At 35.6% G+C, this 21,769-nt stretch overlaps 1 protein-coding gene and 1 pseudogene across 2 annotated transcripts in view; one reads left to right on the forward strand and one right to left on the reverse strand.

The window, feature by feature from the left end:
• Positions 1-21,769, forward strand: part of LOC145521682 (uncharacterized) — a 253,574-nt gene that overhangs the window by 101,650 nt on the left and 130,155 nt on the right. For both annotated transcript variants that reach the window (XM_081530497.1, XM_081530496.1), the window contains 2 exons: positions 10,668-10,742; positions 11,645-11,688. In XM_081530497.1, coding sequence (XP_081386623.1) covers positions 10,668-10,742; positions 11,645-11,688 — 119 coding nt within the window. The remainder of the gene's footprint in view (positions 1-10,667; positions 10,743-11,644; positions 11,689-21,769) is intronic.
• Positions 5,760-6,740, reverse strand: LOC145520845 (GTP-binding protein 10 pseudogene; annotated as a pseudogene).

The raw sequence follows: 21,769 nt of genomic DNA on the forward strand, positions 1-21,769 counted from the left end.
TTGTGCAAGAAAAAGTAAACTTACTTTTATTCACAGACAGAATGATTGTGTATATTGAAAATCAAAGTATTAGATCTAACATTTGAACTCTGCAAGATTTCAGGACACAAAGCCAAATATTAAAAATAATTTATATGTCCTTTTATTGGCAATTAATAATTGAAAATATCTTATAATACTTACAATAGCAACAAAAACAAAATACTTAGAGACAAATCTAATGAAAACTGTGTAAGGCTTCTACCCCAAATCTGTAAAACACTGAACAGAAAAATAAATGAAAATTTACATTTGAAAAAATGTGATGATAGAAATAGAGGGAAAAATCTGTTAGAAGAAAATTTTCAGTTAAAACTGAAAAATATGTATTTGATTAGGGGAAAACAAAAAACGAGGATTTTCAAATACTGTGAGGTCAAAAGTAAATAAGATGATGAACATTTGTTAACAAAACATGGAAACAAGGAAGCTTAAAATCTCCAAAAGTAGGATTATTAAGTTCTTAAAAGACCTGCATGGCATCCTTCACATAGTTGACAACAATTACTGCTTACTGAATATATAAATTATTAAATAAAACCTTGCCATAAGATGAACTTCCAACTCCTCCATTTTGGAAACTCTTCAAAGAAATAAATGGCCAGTGTATTGAATTTCTATGGAGCATATTCAAATGTGCTAGATACATGACATATGCTATCCTTACAACAATTGTATGAAGAGTTATTACTCCATTTAACAGAGGTATTTTGAAATAATAGCATGTCTAAACTACAGGACTGAGAGGCAAATTTTACCAAAGCACAGTCCTAACTATCTGTCAACTGAATCTATAGAGAAGAAGAAAATGAACCAAAACTTTTAGTCTCATTCAATCTCATGCTAATGAGGAAGAATAAAGATAAAGCAGAAATATATAGAAATAAAGATGTTAGAACAGGCCTTTTTTTTTTTAACTATCTAGTAATGGAAACCTAATTCAGGTCAGTCGCTCAGTCGTGTCCAACACTTTGCGACCCCAAGGACTGCAGCACACAGGCTTCCCTATTCTTCACCAACTCCTGGAGCTTACTCAAACTCATGTCCTTCGAGTTGATGATGCCATCCAACCGTCTCATCCTCTGTGGTCATCTTCTCCTTCTTCCATCTTTCCCAACATCAGGGTCTTTTCCAATGAGTCAGTTATTCTCAGCAGGTGGCCAGTGTTGGGAGTTTCAGCTTTAGCATCAGTCCTTCCAAAGAATATTCAGGACAGATTTCTTTTAGGATTAACTGGTTTGACCTCCTTGTAGTCCAAGGGACTCTCAAAAGTTTTCTCCAACACCAGAGTTCAAAAGCATCAATTCTTCAGCACTCAGCTTTCTTTATAGTCCAACTCTCACATCCATACATGGCTACTGGAAAAACCATAGCTTTGACTGGAGGGACCTTTGTTGGCAAGGTAATGTCTCTGCTTTTTATTATGCTGTCTAGGTTGGTCATAGCTTTTCTTCCAAGGAGCAAGTGTCTTTTGATTTCATGGCTGCAGTCAACATCTGCAATGATTTTGGAGCCCAAGAAAATAAATTCTGTCACTGTTTCCATTGTTTCCCCATCTATTTGCCATGAAGTGATGAGATCAGATCTGATCATTGGAAAATTGTACTTCATTATTTTCATTGTATTTCATTGTATTTCATTATTTTTAGTGGGAAAATCATGATGGATTCCAAACCACAAAACTCCAACCGAATGTCACTAAAACTTTCTTAAATAGCTAAATAACAGTCCACAAATGACTTCTGGATAATATCAGCATTGAAAATACAAGATATCTAATTATTTACAAGTAATGAAATCATTGGAGTAGACCATGTTACTCTGAGTTTTCTTTTTCCACTACAAGAGCTATTACTTCAAGGCAGCCGTACAGTGAAATAAAAATAGAAAAGATACTGACTAAATTGGAGTCCGTTGATAGGGCTCTTGGGTGCCTGACAAAAACAAATAAGAATCCATGTCAACATAAAGCTCTAAGTAAACAGTGAAGGAGACAATAGTAATTTTGTATAGTAGATTTAAAAAATGTTAACACAAGTCATAGTCCCATTAAGAGAACAGCAGAGTTAGAACCGCAATTTGATGAAAACTCTCTTATGAGGAGAGGCACTCAGTTAAGTTGTCTGCTGATATGCATATGCAGTTTTGTTTAGGGATGTTTGGATCTTGACAGTGAATTTTTAACATTTTTTTTGTGCAAATTGGTGAGATTTTGAATAGCAAGAGCTAATTGTACACCTCTCAAAGGGTTTTTTAGAATTAAACGAAATCATTCTTAAAGATCTGACCTTATTAAGTATTCGTGTATAGTAACAAATATTAAGTTTGAAAGAAGTAGAAAGATAGGTATAATTGTTGTCATTAGATTTGCCACAAATTAATGGTATGCCTGTTCTTGCGTATGAACTTCCTATTTGTCAGCTATTTTTTTCTGATTCAATAATCTTACAATTTACCAGTTTGGAGAACATGAAATAGGAGAGAAGCTTCTCAAACTGTCATATCAAAGTGCATTCTAATCAACCATGAGTCCTGCAGCTGCAGTGATGACTATTATTCCTTATGAAGGCTCTTAATAAGGCTCTTATGTTGTATTGATTTATCTGACTTCCCTGGTAACTCAGATGGTAAAGAATCCTTCTATAATTCAAGAGACACGGTTACGATCCTTGTGTTGGGATGATCCCCTGGAGAAGGAAATGGCATGGACAGAGGAGCCTAGTGGGCTACAGTCCATGGAGTTGCAGAATTGGACAGGACTGAGCAACTAACACTTTTGCTTTCAAAATAATTTCAGTTTTTAAATTTGAAAATCAAAACTGTTACGGAGGGGACTGAAAACTTGTTAGATTGTTAATGCCTGGCTTTAAAATTTTGAGAAGAATTGGTATTCTATTTTGCATATCTCAAATCCCTCTAAATTATTTCAGATGCCTAGTCTATAATAGCTTTGTGTTTTCAATTTTGCACTTACGGAAATACATATCTAATTTGAAATTAAATAAGTACTGTTCTTGTATCATAGATAAAAATATGGCTGGCAAGCTGTTCTCAGTTTTATGGAATCTATTATTGCTACTGTGAAGCTACCTGCATATCTGGTTAGGTTAATAATGACAGAAAAAGAGTAAACCATAGGAATATCATCTGCTACCTTAGAGTAGAATTTTAGTTTGATTTTAGAAATCAATATCTACAAGCAAACTATACAGATACTTTTTTTTTTCTGCTTAGATATTTAGTTTTAGCTCTTTTGGATGGAAAATCTTTGCAGCATTCTGCATATACTTAATTCAAACTTAAAGTTTGCCTCATTAGCCTAAAAACTAACCTGAAAAGTAGACCAGTCAGTCCATCTTCTTTTATACCAATCAATTCTTTAAAAATACTATCCAGTTACAGTCAGATTGGTAATTATCAATAAAACTAGAATTTGTACCCAGATTATCATTTCAGTTTCATGAACATAACTGTAATTGTTAGATTGCTAGTTTTTTAAAAACAAAATTGCCTTCTGCAATTTTGAGCTCAAGAATATATTCAATATATTTTGGATTTATTAGGCTAAACAATATTTGTCTTGGTCCTAGAAAACAAAAATTGGATACAATTTGGAAGAGCAGGAGCAAGCTGACCAATAAATTGCTAAAATGCTAAGAAACTGAACAGATTAGGGAAATACAAGGTACCAGTATTGAAAAACTAAGTTAATTTATTCTCACTGACAGAGGACTAATAAAGTATGTGTGACTCAATTATATCTCATTAAGTAATTCATTTCTTTCACAAACATTTATTGAATATTTTGAAAGTTTCACACAGTTCACTAGTACACATAGATTTGCTTAATAACACAAGAAAAATATACAGAAAAAATAAGGAAAAAAAATCAAGACTAAGATCAATGTATGCTAAAAGTCAAGGGAGTAACGTACTGTAACCTGGACAATTCTCAACACTTCTAAAGAGAGTAAGTCTCTTTTTATGTAAACACTATATCTACAATCTTATGTAACAGAAACAAAGTAATGAGAAAACAGAAAAAGTCTAAGAATGGACACATCAGTATAAAACAATAATCTAGAATTAGAGCAATCTTTCTTCCTCTCTCTCCAAGCTCACATGCACGCGCGTGCACACACACACACACACACACACACACACACACACACACACACACTCATTCAATGTACAAGTTGAAAATTTTTCTTGTTATTAATTTCTAAGGTAATTATATTATGGCCATAAATTAAGGTGTGTAGGATATATGTGCCTGCGTGCTCAGTCACTCAGTTGTGTCCCACTCTTTGTGACCCCGTGGACCTCAGACCACCAGTCTCCTCTATTCATGGAATTTTCCAGGAAAGAATACTGAAGTGGGTTCCTATTTCCTACTCCAGGGGATCTTCCCAACCCAAGGATCAAACCTGCATCTCCTGAGTATCTTGCTGAGTCACCCGGAAGTCAAAGTATGATATATATTCTCTGCCCAAATAACACTGTTTTAGAAAAAGAAAAATATTGGAAATAATAAAATAATCCAAGCATTGAAAATATATGTGTTAAAACTTATGGAATGTCATAAGTGTAAGTTTTACAGAAAGTTAGACTTTCTAGCTAGTTATGTTAGTAGACAAAAAAGCGTCTAATTAAAATTCTAAGCATCTAATATAAGAATATAGTACAAGAAAAACATAGTAAGGCCAAAATTTAGAAAGAAGTAAATGAAAAAAAATAGAGTAGAAATAAATAAAATAGAAACAGAGGATGTAAAATTTGATAATTAAAAAAAAACTAACAGGAAATAAACATATATTATTATTGTTAGAGAGATGAAAGAAGATACAAATAAACAATACTGTGAATAAAAAGAGGACATAAATACAGACTCAGTAGAGACCACAAAAATAAGAAAACGCTATCAATGATGAGATGACAAGTTTGAAAACTTACCAAAAATTCTAGAAAAATGCAATTATGAAAACTGACTTGTGATGAAGTCAAACATTAATAGTCTTATACCCCTTAAAACAATTAAAATAGTCATTAAAAAATCATTTTTCAAAACATACTATGTCTAGATAATTTTACAAATATTTAGGAAACAAACTTCAATTTTCTTTCAAATTTTCTAGACAATTGAAAAGGTAAGAAAATCTTCCATTTAATTCTCCAATACATTTACCAAAATGAAAGTCACTATGAGAAAAAAAGACATACTCATTTCAATCATACTACAAAAACAAAAAAACCAAGAAGAAAATGCTGCTGCTAAGTCGCTTCAGTCGTGTCCGACTCTGTGAGACCCCATAGACGGCAGCCCACCAGGCTCCCCCGTCCCTGGAATTCTCCAGGCAAGAATACTGGAGTGGGTTGCCATTTCCTTCTCCAGTGAATGAAAGGGAAAAGTGAAAGTGAAGTTGCTCAGTCGTGTCCGACTCTTAGCAACCCCTGAACTGTAGCCTACCAGGCTCCTCTGTCCATGGGATTTTCCAAGCAAGAGTACTGGAGTGGGGTACAGGTAGATGGCCATAATATTATAAACTGTCATTTTTAACCCTCGGTTATTTTTTTATCTGTTGATAAACTTAACTACAAAACATCTTTAAAAATATGGTTCCTGAATGATGTCATATACACCAGGTTAGTAACAACCAACATTCTAAAAAATGTCAAAGAGCTTTCAAATGAACAAAATTTCAGTATCACTTTTAATACATTTAAGTTATATCCACCCTAGGACTAGAAACAACATTCTTTGATGGTGGCTCACTATAAGATACTGTATTGGAAATATGTAGATTAAGCAACTGCTTCTTATGATATGCATCATTTTCCTGGTTGGCGTGTTCATCCAGAGATTTCCTTAAACAGTTCTTTAGTTCATCAATTCCTTCTCCAGTAATTGCAGAGATGGGGATGATGTGTTGGAATTCCACAGTCCTCTCTGGAATCATGTTTTTTTCAAATAAATGCAAAAATTCTTTAGGATTCTGGAGTTGGTTCATCAGTACATGGAATTTATCCTGTGCATCTGGCAAGTCCATTTTATTTACTGCTAGGAGTGCAGGTTTTGTCTGAAGTTCCTCTTTGTACAACTCTAACTCTTTTGAAAGTAATATTATTGTTTCAAAAGCAGTTCTGTAATGAGTTTGAGAAGAAAGCTGAAATCCAGAAATATCAACAACAAAAAGCAGTTGTTTAGTTCTTTCTATATGCTTGAGGAATTTGTGGCCCATTCCTTTGTTCATATGTGCTCCTTCTATTAAACCAGGAAGATCAGCTACTGATATCTGTTTGAAATCACTATACATAATTTTCCCAAGTTCAGGCTTTGTTGTTGTAAATGCATAATCTGCAATTGCAGGTTTTGCATGAGAAATCTTACTTAGCAAAGAGGATTTTCCAGCATTTGGGAATCCCACCAGGCCTATATCAGCTATAAGTTTTAGATCAAGGTGAATCACTCGCTTCTGGCCTTTCAATGGCAAGAAATTTGTAAGTAATTTACCACCAAGACCTCCTTCAGCTACCAAAATTGTGTCTTTCTCTTTATTGAGTTCTCGTATAATTTTACCATTTTCATCAGTTACTGAAACACCCACAGGTACAGGAATTTCACAGTCTTTTCCTTTGGAGCCTTTCAGCGCACTAACTCGACTGTTAGAAGAAAATATTAACAAGTAAAATCCAATGTGCATGACAAAGATACATTCCAACCATGCTAGGTTTAATTTTACATCTCTAAGAATCCTTTAATTTTAGGAATCCATAAATGTAACTCAACATATTAATTTATAAAAAATATATAATCATATCAATAGATGCAGAAAAATATTTGATAAATTTCAACACTAAATCACAAAAATAATTCTTGGGAAATCAATATTAGAGAGTAACTTTATTTGTCTGATAAATTGATTTCATTTTTCAAAAAGTGCACACATTATTTTATCTAGGAAACAATGAAATAGTCTTTTGGAAAGTATAAAATGATGCAACAAATTCCATAAACACCACTTGCATTCTATATCATAGTGGAAGTTCTAGGCAGAACATTAAGGAAAGGATTTAGAAATATATAGTAGGGAAGATGCATAGATATGCATGACACTAATTATTATAGGCTATAGTTAGTATGTTCCTTTTTATTTTACTGAAGGGTTATCTAGTGGCATTATATTTGTCAAAATAGAAAACTAAACAACAACAAAAAAAATTAAAAATGTGGTCATCCATGGACAGATGATGAAATTAAATCACCATCTAGTATAATAATAATCCAATATGTGCAGCGGAGTCAAAAATATTTAAAAGTATAAAGTAAGTGATTTTCCGGAGGATAAAAACTAAAGACTTTCAAAAGCACATCTGTATATATTCAACCAATTGAACAGCTATGTAGGCTGCTGCTGCTGTTGCTGCTGCTGCTAAGTCACTTCAGTCATGTTCAACTCTGTGTGACCCCATAGGCGGCAGCCCACCAGGCTCCTCTGTCCCTGGGATTCTCCAGGCACGAATACTGGAGTGGGTTGCCATTTCCTTCCCCAATGCATACACGCACGCTAAGTCGCTCAGTCATGTCCGACTCTGTGCGACCCCATGGACAGCAACCCACTAGGCTCCTCTGTCCACAGGATTCTCTAGGCAAGAATACTGGAGTGGGTTGCCATTTCCTTCTCCAATGTAGGCTAGTATTAGCCTAAGAAATTAAAATTTTGCTTGATTTCATAAATGCAAAAATCAGTTATGATTTTTTAAGTGAAAAATTGCTTGTGAATGACAACTATCAATTTTTAATCAATTTTTGGAACACCTAATCTATACTCTGATTAATCCTTGGAAACAGAACTGCAAGTATAGTGAAAGGCCTTTACTGAGTAGAACTTCTTGTCTTTATTAATATTATTTTGTCTTGTTTAGATAGCAAACTGTCAGTGAGGATGAACAATGAGTATAAAATAAACTTACTTTTAAAGTCATCATAGTAAAACTAACTTGGTTGAACAACTTTTATTTTATGAAAGTCTTGAACCTTTTTCACTTAGCATTCAAAATCTTTGCTTCGGATATGAAGATGCTTTAATTGAGTGACCTAATTAGAGGCCTTTTTGAAGATAGATAATATTATTTGACCTCAGGACATTGAACAGTTCTTTAAAAATTTCTGAGATGATTCTATGGAAGGAACATATTCCAGTATTCAATCTTCGCCCTGAGGTACTTCAGTTACTAAGGTCACCTGGGAACATCTAAGGGGCACAATAGTAAAATAAAATATACATGTATTTTTACATGTGTACATATATATGGGGCTTCCAATGTGGCACAGTAGTAAAGAATCTGCCTGCCAATGAAGAAGACACATAAGCCAAGGGTTCAATCCGTGAGTAAGGCAAATCTCCTGGAGAAGGTAATAGCAATCCACTCCAGTATTCTTGCTTGGGAAATCCCATGGACAGAGGAGCCTGGTGGGCTACAGTCCATAGGGTTGAAAATAGTTGAACACTACTGAGCATGCACTCAATAAAAATGATGATGTATATATGAATTCAATTGTTCATTGGGGGTGGAGGAGATGGGTGTTAGAAATCATTTGCCTTTCTTGAGCATCAACACCTCAATTTGTTTTTAGTAATCAGAATCAGTCACCGGTGTTCCTTTATCTGTCTGTTGGTTCAGTGCCATAAAGAGCCCCAAATGAACAGGGGACAGTCTTGGCTTATTATTTAATATAATTACGACTGTTTTTCCTGGTGGAAGACTTCTCTAAAGAATTAGGTCATCCAATCCACTGGTTTCATGGTGAAGAGCAACTGTCAATTGATTGTGAAGAACTTTGTGCTTAGCAACAACAAAAGGGAGCTGTTAAAACCACTTTTGTCTTGAAAGAGTACAAAGGGAATTTATGTAACCTAAAAGCTATGGCTGTAGAAGAGAAATGTCCGCTAAGAGCTGTAACTTTGGATAGCAGAACACAGAGAAATCTAACCTGTGTCCAGTAGGGGATCTTCCAGGCTCTTGTTGAGAGAGATCTTCTAATCTCTTTCTTGGAAATCAACCAATAATCTATTGATACAGTCTCCAATATTAGCCTTCTGGAGCACAGGGTAGGGTAGAAAAGAATGGAGAGTGAATTCGGATGGCAGATTGAGAGTATTCCATACAGTCTACCTTCGTGTTGAACAGCCTGGTTTTCTGCTCATCATTTAGTCAGTTCAGCTCAGTTCAGTCGCTCAGTTGTGTGCGACTCTGCGACCCCATGAACCGCAGCATGCCAGACCTCCCTGTCAGTCACCAACTCCTGGAGTTCACCCAAACCCACGTCCATTGAGTTGGTGATGCCATCCAACCATCTCATCCTCTGTCATCCCCTTCTCCTCCTCTCTGCAATCTTTCCCAGCATCAGGGTCTTTTCCAATGAGTCAGCTCTTCACATCAGGTGGCCAAAGTACTGGAGTTTCAGCGTCAAAATCAGTCCTACCAGTGAACACCCAGGACTGATCTCCTTTAGGATGGACTGGTTGGATCTCCTTGCAGTCCAAGGGACTCTCAAGAGTCTTCTCCAACACCACAGTTCAAAAGCATCAATTCTTTGGCACTCAGCTTCCTTTATAGTCCAACTCTCACACCCATACATGACTACTGGAAAAACCATAGCCTTGACTAGACGGACCTTTGTTTAGGCAAAAATGTTCAAATTTTTGAATTCTATGTTGAAGACTCAGAAGGAGCAAGAATGTCCTCTTGATATTATTGTTGTTTAGTAGCTAAGTCATGTACCACTCTTTTGCAACTCCAAGGACTGTATGTAGCCCACAAGGCTCCTCTGTTCATGGGATTTCCCAAGCAAGAATGTAGAATTGGATTGACGTTTTCTTCTCCAGGGATCTTCCCAACCAAGGCATCAAGCCCACATCTCCTGCACTGGCAGATTCTTTTCAAAATCTTGTCCCAGATTCTTCATAAAGTGATTGAAAGTGAGAATTCCCATTACGTTTAGATGAAACTGTTGCTAATTTATGATGTATCAACTGATTGGATAGTGGGTTGATCAGATGTCTGGGGAACATTCTTTCTTTGTGTGTCTGTGAGGGTGGGTCTGGAAGAGATTAGCATTTGAATTGACAGATTTAGTGGAGCACATTACATACTGTGAGTGGGCTTCCTCTTTTTCCTTGAGAGACTGAAGAGACCAAAAACGTGGAGGAAGTGAGTATTTAGTCTCTCAGTCTTACTGTTGAGCTGGAATATCAATGTTTTCCTGCCCTTAATGCTTCTGGCTCTTGGGTTTTCAGCCTGAAGTCTATAACATTGGCTTTCTGACTCTGAGGCCTTTGAACTACACCATTGGCTTTCTCAGATGTTTTGCAGATAGCGGATTGTGAGGCTTCTTAATCTTCATAATCATGTGAGCTAATACTTTATAATAAATTTGTTTACACACACACACACACAACTGATTCTGTCTCTCTGATGAACCCTGATTCAAAACCTTACCCCTTACTCACAGTAGTGGTCCTTTTTTCTCAGAACAGTGGCACTGATATATATAGACCAACATCAGTATAAGAACTAATTATCAATGACAGATAACTTTTCCTTTAAATTTTCTTTTCTTCTTTTAGGTACAGAATGAAAGAAAGACTAGCAGCTTCAACTCTTTACTATTTCTTGAACACCGTATAGGACAGCAACGAATGGTAAAGCCAACCTTTAACGAGTCAATTCTCTAGAAGGAGACATTTAGGTTTAAGCATGTCCCCTCCACCTTCTGAGCTTTATTTGGCTTTAATCTCCATTAAAACAGTCCAAAGGAAACATTTGCTTCTTCACAAAGCCTAGCCACATTCTGCAGGTACAGCAGCATCTAAATTCATATTTAGAAAGGAAAAATTTTTCTAAAAGGAGCATAATCTTCAAAGATATACTTTACCTTATAACAAATGCTTGATTAAATTATGACACATTCTAGTGTATTGTTTCAATTTCACATCATCTTGATTTTTACCAGGTCCACAATATACTCTTTACTCTTTACTTGCATAATGTGTCTGTTGGATCTGCTTTTTCAGAGTAAAGAAATGAAAGACATCAAAAGTGTAGTCATATCTGTGGATGTTGGAAGGTAAAATATTATATACAGTTTCAAAGCTGTAGTATTTCAGGTTACACCATTCTCATCATAGTTTCAAAGAATGTCAGTCAAGATTCAGATGTTATGTACCATATGTTTTTACCTCTTCCATAGCCTCTTTATGATAGGTTGCCATACAAACACAAAGATAATAATCAAAATAAAAGTGACTTTTTAATAAAATAGTGTTTTATTTTATTTTATTAAATAAAATAAACTGTGTTTATGTTTCATTTATATAACTGTATCTTGCACATGTTACTCAGTTAACTCTTTGCATCACAAAGAGTTGATTAATCTTCACAACAATCCCATGAAGTAGCTACAATTCTTATCAGCATTTTAGATTTGAGGATCCTGAGGCTTAAGGAAATTAAGTAAATTCACAACACTAGTAAGTGGTGGAGTTGGGCCTGTTTTCCTTATCAGAGTACATGCTATTAACCTTTCTTTTTCACTATTTTATAGATATGCAAATTTAGCCCTGACTCAGAGACGGAAGCTGTCTTGTGGTAAGTGAATTTACTGTTTTGAGTATAATTAAGTAAAACAGGAGTTGCATCTAAAGAAGTAACAGTAGTTCTGTGTTCAAGGGGTTTAAAATCAGGCATAGTACTGTGAGGCAGCAGTTTATATCTGGATCCCAGGATTTTTATAATAGTAGTAGTAGTAGTAGTAGCAGTGTTGCCAGTGAATTTGAGGTTCTTGCTTCATTGTGAAAGAATTTGGAGATGAAGATATAGGCAAGAAGTGAATTTCTTTAGAGAAACACTCCATAGGCAGAGTGTGGGCCAGCTCAGAAGGTAAGAGAGAAAGAGAGAGAGAGCCCAAAAGAGGCCCGAAATAAGGTGTGATTAGTTTTTATAGGCTGGCTATTTTTACAGGCTAATGAGTAGGAAGATTATTCCACTAATTTTGAGGAAGGGATAGAGATTTCCAGCAATTGGGCCTTTGCCTACTTTTTGGTCTTTGATGGTTGGCCTGTAATGGCACTGGTGGGTGTGTCATTTAGCATAAGCAACAACAAAATGTATTACAATGAGCATATAATGAGGCTCAAGGTTCCCTGGAAGATGACTCATCCACCATCTTGGATCTATTTGGTTCTAATCAGCTTATGTCATGTCCTCAGGCTATGTCATTCTTTTAAACATTTTGCCCTGCCCCCTTCCCTCCCACTTCAGTAGTAATAATATAGTAATAGTAGTAATAATAGTTAAGATAAAGAATCTGCCTATAATGTGGTAAGCCCTGGCTTAATCTCTGGGTTGGGAAGATCCCCTGGAGAAAGGAATTGCTACCCACTCCAGTATTCTTGCCTGGAGAATTCGATGGACAGAGCCTGGGGTCTGGGTTACAGTCCATGGGGTCACAAAGAGTCCAATAGCTCTCATGGGCTTCCCAGGTGGGACAGTGGTAAAGAATCTATGTGCCAATGCAGAAGATGCAGGAGACATGGGTTTGATTCATGAGTAGGGAAAATCCCCTGGAGTAGGGAATAGCAGCCCATTCCAATATTCTTGCTTGGGAAATTCCATGAGGTCACAAAGAATTGGACACCCGAGCAGGCACACACAATAGAACTTGTGCCCCTTTTTGTATCTCAGCACATTTCAGAATGTGGTTTCTTTCAGCCTAAATCTCAGAAAGAAGTTGATATATTGAGCAGAATTCCGTTCAGAGCAGAGCTGGATGTACCATGAGCAAGAAATAAACTTTTGCTACTCTAACCCTCTGAGACTAGTGCAGCAGCCTTACCTGGCATGAGCTCATATATGACAAATGTTGCTAATTATTCCTGATCCTCTTGCCTGCAGAGTTCAGGGACACAGACCTTTTGCCGTCTTTTTCACCATAGCATTCAGGTTTCCAACACCATTGCATCACAGAGGGTTCAAAACTTGAAACTTCTTGGTGATGCTTGTATTTCTACCTCATATCATGTCAGACAGGATGTAAAATATGTAAGCTGACAGACAATGCTCTTATTCACTAAGGCTTGTAATCTTTACAGAAATACATATAGAAAAATTGAAAAATAATGAAACATATGATTTAATTTTGATGTTCTTTACAATTTTCTCAAGTCAAAGGTTAATATAAAATAATGTTCAAATTAATGACCCTGACATACTGAATATAATATGACTTAGAATAGTGCCCTGAAATATGGTGGATGACTAATAAATATTTGTTGGACATATAATCAATAATTATTAAATTAGTAAAATACAAATATATCCAAAATACTAAGATAACTTGAGTTGAGCAGCATATGGAAATATGGTTTATAAAATATTAAAAACTGAAAAGTGAAAATGTTTGCACAGATTCTATCTTTAGAAATGACACCCAAATGAAAACTATTGAATGTCAAAACTGTTTCAATCAAAACTATTGAATCAGTTTCGAATTGGTGATTGATAATATTATGAGTGGCATTCATGAAACATAATATAATATTTAATATCTATTTGCCACTAATAATCCACAAAATAGATATTTCATTGATTACTAAGCAATTATCTACCAATCGCATGCTTTTTATGACACTTTTATAGGTAACACATATAAACTGCTCTTAAAATGTAGTGGCATGTTCCTACATATTATTTTAAATGCTAAAAATTTTTATCAGAAAGAAAATAATAAAAGTATCATAATCAGCAGAAAAATGGAAGATGGAAAGACATTAGAAAAGAAAAGAAAATTACTTATATCACAGAAATAATTTGGAAGAAAATATGGAATGCCAGGGGAAAAAAAAGAAAATTGCTTATTTTTCAGCAAAACATACTAATAAATATCAAACATAATTGATACATTTTACCAAAAACTAAAAGACAAAAAAAAAAAAAATACTCAGAGAATCCATTAAACTAAACATAGCTTTTGCAACTCTAAGTATATGACTGTGTAAATTGACTCTTAAATTACTCTTTTTCTGAAAGTTATGAATCTCAAGCAAGAAATTCTAACTTTCTGAAAGGTAGGAAGTTTTGGAAATGAATATTATGTGAATATTTCAAATGGAAAAAATGAATAGAATTTGGTTACTTCATTCAATTGAGATATTGTGTATATCTCAAACTCTTTGGAAATATAAAATAGTGTATCGAATAGTGACAGGTTTTTCATGTAGTACAGGTAAACATGAAGGAATAGAAATGTATATTAAGCAGTAATATTAAATATTCAGAATTATAATCTGATTTTTAAAATTAGTGTGTAGAATAGAAACTATATGTAAATGAGAAGAAATAATGTCATATGATAGTTGAAAGCATGATTCAATTTTTAGAGATGCAATGTCTAACACCAATGGATTAGCCTACAGCATAATGAGCATGATTATGGAACTTTTTCCTGGTGGCTCAGTGGTAAAGAATCCACCTGCAATGTAAGGGATGCGAGTTTGATCCCTGGGTCAGGAAGATACCCTGGAGGAAGGAATGGCAACCCACTCCCGTATTCTTGCCTGGAAAATTTCATGGACAGAGTAGCCTGGAGGGCTATTGTCCAAGGGGTCACAAAAGAGTTGGACACAATTTAGCGACTAAACAATAACAACAACAAATGGAACTTTTCCATTTGGCAGGAATTATAGCAAAATTTGCATATTATGGAAAACACTTATGCAGAATACAAATATTTCCACCAAAAACTGCTACATGTTATTTTGAGAACGAAAAACAACTGAATAATTAAGACAGTAATACATGTGATTAAGAAAGTAACTTTGAATAGATTAATTTATATTACTCAATTTCTCTCTCTCTCTCTACATATATATATATAATCACAAATTATATTGAATTGTGACAAATTAATGCTTGATTTGTAAATTTCTAAAATGCAGACTTTTTCAGATTAAAATGTTTTTTGAGGGTTTGCCCAGTAGATGACAAACTTGAATAAAGAATACAGACATTTTTAGTGGACTACTTGAAAAATCTGAATCTTGCCAAAAATAATCTAAGAAGCATGGGTAAAACAGTGTGCAGAAAAAGTAAGATATTGCAATAGATGATCTTAAAAAAGAGTATTTTATGTTGCTTAGTCTGTGAATGTTTATATGTCTTAGTAAAGAATATAACTAAAATCTCTTTTGACACATTTGATTTTGTTGTTGTTGTTGTTGTTCAAGAACTACACAACTACTTTTCATCTTCAGAGAAATCATTGTAGTATGTTGAAAGCACATTTACCAGACTTTTATTTTAAACTGACAATAAATAAATGTATTTCTTTCCCTAAGTGATATTGTTTCTTAAAAGTACTAAGGTCAATAAAGTATTTTTAAACATAGAATTTGACTCATTATTATATATTAGCTGAACATTAACATTCCGCTACCTCTTACCCACATCTCATAATTCATTACTATTTATTGCGATAGTTATTTAATCTTTATCAAGTTTTGTAACATTTACAAAATGCTGTGTCACCATACAGTTGATTAGTTAACTTTGTAATTAAATTGCTTAATGAATGAATTTCTGTTCATCTCTTTAAAATTTCTTCAAAACCTGGGGGGATATTACTTTGATTAATCTTTTAATTCACTTGATTTTAATTCTTAAATGTTGAGAGTATCTATGATAGATTGAATATTGGCCCTCTTATGATATATCTACATCTTAATTCCTAGAACCCTATGAATATGTATCTTAATCTTTTAGGGCTCCTATTAACAAAACACCATAGACTGGGTGGCTTAAAAGAAAAAAGGAAAAAGTAATTTTTTTCTCCACATTTCTAGAAATTAGGAAGTCCAAGGTGGAGGTATTGGCAGATTCGGTGTCTGTGACCATCTTCTGGCTGTAACTTCCCACGGTGGAAAGGAAGAGGCAGCTTTCTGGAACCACTTTTATAAAGACACTTGTCCCATTCATGACATTCTCCCTTATGACCTAATCACTTTCCAAAGGCCCTACCTACACATATTATCCCATTAGGGATTAAGTTTCAACCTGTGAATTTACGGAGACACACATATTCAGTCTATAGCAATATATTACCTAATATGGCAAAAAGAGATTTTGGGAAATGTGATTAAATCAAAGATATTGAGATTTTGTGAGGGACTGAACAACAGTAAATTGAGATTTAGTTGTCCAGATTATCTAGATGGGTCCAATGTAATCATTAGTGTCCTTATAAGAGGCAGGAAGTCAAAGTACAGTGAAGGAGAAGAAAATGTGAAGAAAGAAGAGATGGGAGACATTGTCACCATCCAAGAAAAGCCAGAAGCCTCTAGAAGCTGAAGGAAGTAAAAACTCAGTTTTTCTTTGGAACCTCCAAAAGGAACAATCCACTAACATCTTACTTTTTTTTTTCCCTCTGGGGGGGGAAAATTATGCTCAGAGACTGCGATTGTCTTTGCCAATGTTTTACTTAACACAAGTTCACTGCAGAACTTGTATAATAATTTCATAAGCCAATAACATGCAAGATAATATCTCATAATAAGCCAATAGAGAAATACCATATTCTAAACCAATGATAGATTAATAACTATTGTTCCAAGTAAGAGAAGATGAAAGGAATAAAGTCCAAATTTAGTTCAAGGTGAACCCTTCTACCAGTTGGTTCTTGGGAGAGTCAGTTTAGCCAATCACGTGTTGATGTCCAGCAGCTGGCATAAGAATAAATGTTCCTTATTGCTAGAGGAATAATTTCCTTATTGCTTATTCCCTTCCTTGTGTGAGGGAATGAAGATGTAGGTGTTGACAGGCAAGATGATCTTCTGAGGCCACTACATGGTTTTCACTATGGCCAAACAGTCATTTTCCAGGCACGAGCTGATGCCCCCAAATCTTCAAAGAGCTGTTTAGATCAGCGAGAGTCACTTTGCCCAGACCAAACACTCTTGCATAGTCTTCAAGAGCTCCGGGTGTTTATACTCAAAATGTCCTTTGCCATGGTTGTTTCTTCTTATGTTCTTACTGGTAAGCAACCAGTGGTGCCTCTCAGCAGCTTACTCAGTGCTCGTCAGCAATCATGGGTGACACAATTTCCCTTTTGTATCAAAACAACTTTACCAATAAAAACAACTTCATTCTTAGATCAAAACAGATTCACTCTTAGAAACAACTTCATTTCTCCCATAGACAAGTAGATTTGAAATCACATTCCACTACGTAACACTTTGATTTTAGACTCACGAGACTAACTTTGGACTTCTGTACCCCTGGAAAGTAAATTTGTATTGTTTAAAGCCACTGATTTTGTGATAATTTGTTATAGAAGTGATAAGGATTTAATACAACATACCATGGTGCTGGGAGCCAGCTCACGAGATCCCACCCATGACAGAGTCATGAGAAAGAGGACTGATTTGAGCACGGCTTCTCAGGCCTCGGGGATTCTCGAGAGGCTGCCTCAGCGCTCACCTTAAAAATTAGATCTCTCTTTCTGACGCTTGCTATAATAGACCTCTTCTTGTCTTCTATGACTTGAGCAAAAGGCTTTTCCTGATTCTCTTCTGAAATAGATCAGTCTGAAACCCCAATCAACAAGGCCCCTGAACGGTAGCACCCTAAATAAAATTATCTGGGGTATAGAGTATGCTGATCTAAATTCCTTTTGCTAACATATTGGTTTGTTTAATAAATGTACCTGTGCCTTTGGAGCTAATGTGCATGACTGTTCCTTAATAATAAAACAGCATTGAGAGCCTCCACACGGAAAGCCCCTATGGGCACAAAACCCTTCGCAGGAAAAAAGGCTTGTTGGGAAATATAGGAAATGTTGCTTTGTGAAACTGTTGCTTAGTCTATATTTACTCGCTATGTTTTTACTCTTAACGTATTTAGCCTATATAATAAAAGCATAATAGTTGAAGATTTATATAAATAGAAGTTTAGCTGTAATACAAATAGTGAGACAATTGTTGATTTGACTGAAGATTCTTAATTAGAGCTGACCTTCAGCTTGCTGTTCTATGACTTTATGGGACCACATTCTTTTCTGTTAAGCTCAAGGCGTAAAGTAAATTACTGAAAACAGGTTTTGCCTTGAAACTTTCTATTGATGGATTCTTTCCTGCTGTGCCTGATACAAAAGTGTTCTGACTGATCAACCCTTATCAATAGGAGAGTCACAAGATGTTGGCAGGCCCCCAGGCCAGAAGATGATGTAAACAAAATGAACTAAGATATGCAAACGATGTCAGTAAAGGTCAACACTGTTGACCCATTAAGCTGATTTGATATGACTCTATACATTTGTTTCTATGTACCACTAAAGATATAAAAGCTGTCTTAAAAAACAATAAAGGCAGGAGACACTTGGAAACACCGAGACTCGCTGTGTCTTCTCATTCACATCGCCGACGCCGTCCATCCTGAGGGAACCCCTGGACCAGCTGGAGCAGGACTCCGGCACCATGGTATAAGTGAAGAACCTTTGGTGTTTATGATCGCTTATAATATTACTGAGTCATAATTTTACATCCTGAAAACTTTGGAGATATTAAAAAAATTTCTCTTGCAAAGAGATATTAATTTGGAAAAGCCTGAAACCAGCTTGGTTTATTCTCCCCTTTTTTTCAGTTTGAGTGCTTAACATATTTTTTTCTTTATTTTTGAAATTTAATAGCTTATCCAGGATATTTCTAATTTAAATTACTTTTCTTAGTGTTTCTGAGTTATATTTTAATAAACAGATTTAGTTATTCCTAGGTATCTGCAAGGAATTTTTTAATGTTGAAGTAGAATTAATTGTTTGTTTGTTGGACTTTCTATTTTAGGAAAAGCTAACGTTAAGTCGCATTATCTTTGTTTTTCTCACTGTTTTCTTTCATTGCTTTACTTTTATGGTTTTCTCTCCATTTACTCTGATTGTCAGAGGAATCCTCAATCTCTGTTATTAATTTGCTCTTTGGATCTTAACTTGATAAATCTATCTTAGTTTGATAATAATATCATTAGTTTGATATCATTCTGGTATTTTACCTGTGTTCTTATATTTTGCAATCATTTTTTTGTTTCATTTGCTCTGTTTTTGCTGGCCTCTGGTCTAAATTCTTTGTTTTGGGCATGGAATTATTAATATTTTTTTTATCTGTGGTTTTATTACATAGATGTCCTGGCATTTGTCTCATTATGTACTTAAGTCAACAGGACCACCTCTGTCCAAACATCAATATTTTTTCATTGGTTTCAAGTGCATTCTGTCTGATGAAGACTAAGGAGGGAAAGGGAGAGAATTCAGTGGAAACTGTGCAGTCCATTGAAAACCACTGGCTCTCATGTGAAGTTTGGTAAATTTACTGCCATAGGGTTTATTCCACATTGCCAGAGCTGGTTCCTATGGGGCGATAACTGAGAATTTAAACTCCTGACTCCAGCTGTTCACTTTCCCCATTATACGTTGTCTTTCCCAGTAACAATGGTTCTTTTCCCCAGCTTCTCTTCAGATTTTCAAATACTAGTGAGAATTCTTAGAATTGTTTGCCTCATTCATTAATGCATGCATATGGAATCTAGAAAGATGGTGCCAATGAGCCTATTTGCAGGGCAGCATTGGAGACACAGACATAGAGAACAAACTTGTGGACACAGTGGGTGAAGGAGAAGGTGGGATGAATCGAGACAGTAGCATGGAAACATATACACTACCACATGTAAAATAGATGGACTTCCTCGGTGCCTTAGATGGTAAAGAATCATCCTGCAATGCAGGAGACCTGGGTTCAATCCCTGGGTTGGGAAAATCCCTTGTAGCAAGGCATGGCAACCCACTCCAGTATTCCTGCCTGGAGAATCCCCATGGACAAAGAAGCCTGATGGGCTACAGTCCATGGGGTCGCAAAGAGTCAGACATGACTGAGCGACTAAGCACAGTAAACAACACATGTAAAATTGATAACAACTGAGAATTTGCTGTGTGACACACGGAGCACAACCCAGTGCTCTGTGACAACGTACAGGGGTGGGATGAGGGTGGGAGATGGGAAGGGGGTTCAACTGTAACTGATTCAAGTTGATGTATGGCAGAAACCAGCATAATACTATAAAGCAATTATCCTCCAATTAAAAAAAACTTGCATGGTTTACTCTTTCTCTGAGTGTTGGCATATTAATGAGAATGAAGAGCTTGTCTTCCCATAGATTTTTTAATTCAATGAAAATTCTTAGACTTGGTTGACCCTCTTCTCAGGAATAGAATTGGGTTAAGTGTTTTATAGCAATTTTTATCTCTATCTTTTGCCTAGATTTATTTCAAATTATATTGTAGCTCTTTATATGGTTGCTGTTGATGGTGTTAAGAAAACAAAGTTCACCAAAGTAAATTTTAAAATTCTAATAAGCTTTACTGAATGATTCATGGACCCGGCAGCCTCCTGTCTATTGAGCAGAGGGGAACTACAATGGTCCACAGGGAGGGAAAGGTTTTCAGAGGCAAGACAAAGAAGTAATAAACAAAAAACACAATTTCAGATTAGGTCATCTCTGTTTGGGGACAAAGTGGTCTTCTTAGGTGGGTTACTTCATCTTCATTGAGTGGAGATAGAGCGGGCCCACATGACACATTACCTCATTGGTGCTGACCAGAAAATTTCACACTGACTGTTTAGGGTTATAGTTCTGAGGAAGGTTGTAATTGCAGCTAGGTTATATATGTATTAAGTCTTGATTTTAGCATTAGTAACTCTATTAAGGGCCTGACATTTCTTTTTTAACATATGGTAAATATTTTTCTTGCTTTAAAAAAAAATAGCTGCCCGAAAAAGATTCTACAGTATAGCTTTGCTCCTCATCATTATCTAGAAGTTTCTCATTAATGCGCCTCTATTTTCTAATCAGACATAATCCCTTGGATATCATATAAACCTCTCTTCTTTGTATTGTGCTCTTTATAAAGTTAAAACTCTCAAATATGTATTCTGAAATACCCTAAAATATATACCTGCATCAAGTTACAGAACTTTCAATAAATATACCATTAAGTATTATACAAATAGTACAGTATTTGGTCTAAATATTAGACTTTTTAGTATTATAGCCCCAAGAGCTAGGAACCAATAAATCCTTCCACATAGCACATTTATCCACCCCAATATGGTTATTGAGGAAGCTGAACTTACAGGGAATAATGGCTTAGGAGTATATGGTAATACTTATTGGTAAGTGTCTTGGGTCCTGAACTCCAATAACATGAACTCTTTTTAATTTACCTGGAGGGTATACAACTAGCTACTGCTGCTGCTGCTGCTAAGTCGCTTCAGTCATGTCCAACTCTTCGCGACCCCATGGACTGCAGCCTACAAGGCTCCTCCGTCTATGGGATTTTCCAGGCAAGAGTACTGGAGTGGGTTGCCATTGCCTTCTCCCACAACTAGCTACAGGCCCAACTATTTTTCTCCTGTTAATATAACCAGAAATAACACAGAAACATGACTCTCCAAAAGGATAATCCATCCTTCTGCTCATCCCCAGAGTTATAAGCCGAGGCTGGTATTTTACTTTACAACAGCTTCATGAAACGCAGGGCTTCCCTTGTGGCTCATTGTCTGCAATGTAGGAGACCTGGGTTCAATCCTACGTTGAGAAGATCCCCTGGAGAAGGGAAAGGCCACCCACTCCA

The sequence above is a fragment of the Giraffa tippelskirchi genome, chromosome 9 (genome assembly GCF_054371585.1).
Source record: "Giraffa tippelskirchi isolate mGirTip1 chromosome 9, T2T-mGirTip1v1.2.pri, whole genome shotgun sequence".
Classification (NCBI taxonomy): Eukaryota; Metazoa; Chordata; class Mammalia; order Artiodactyla; family Giraffidae; genus Giraffa; species Giraffa tippelskirchi.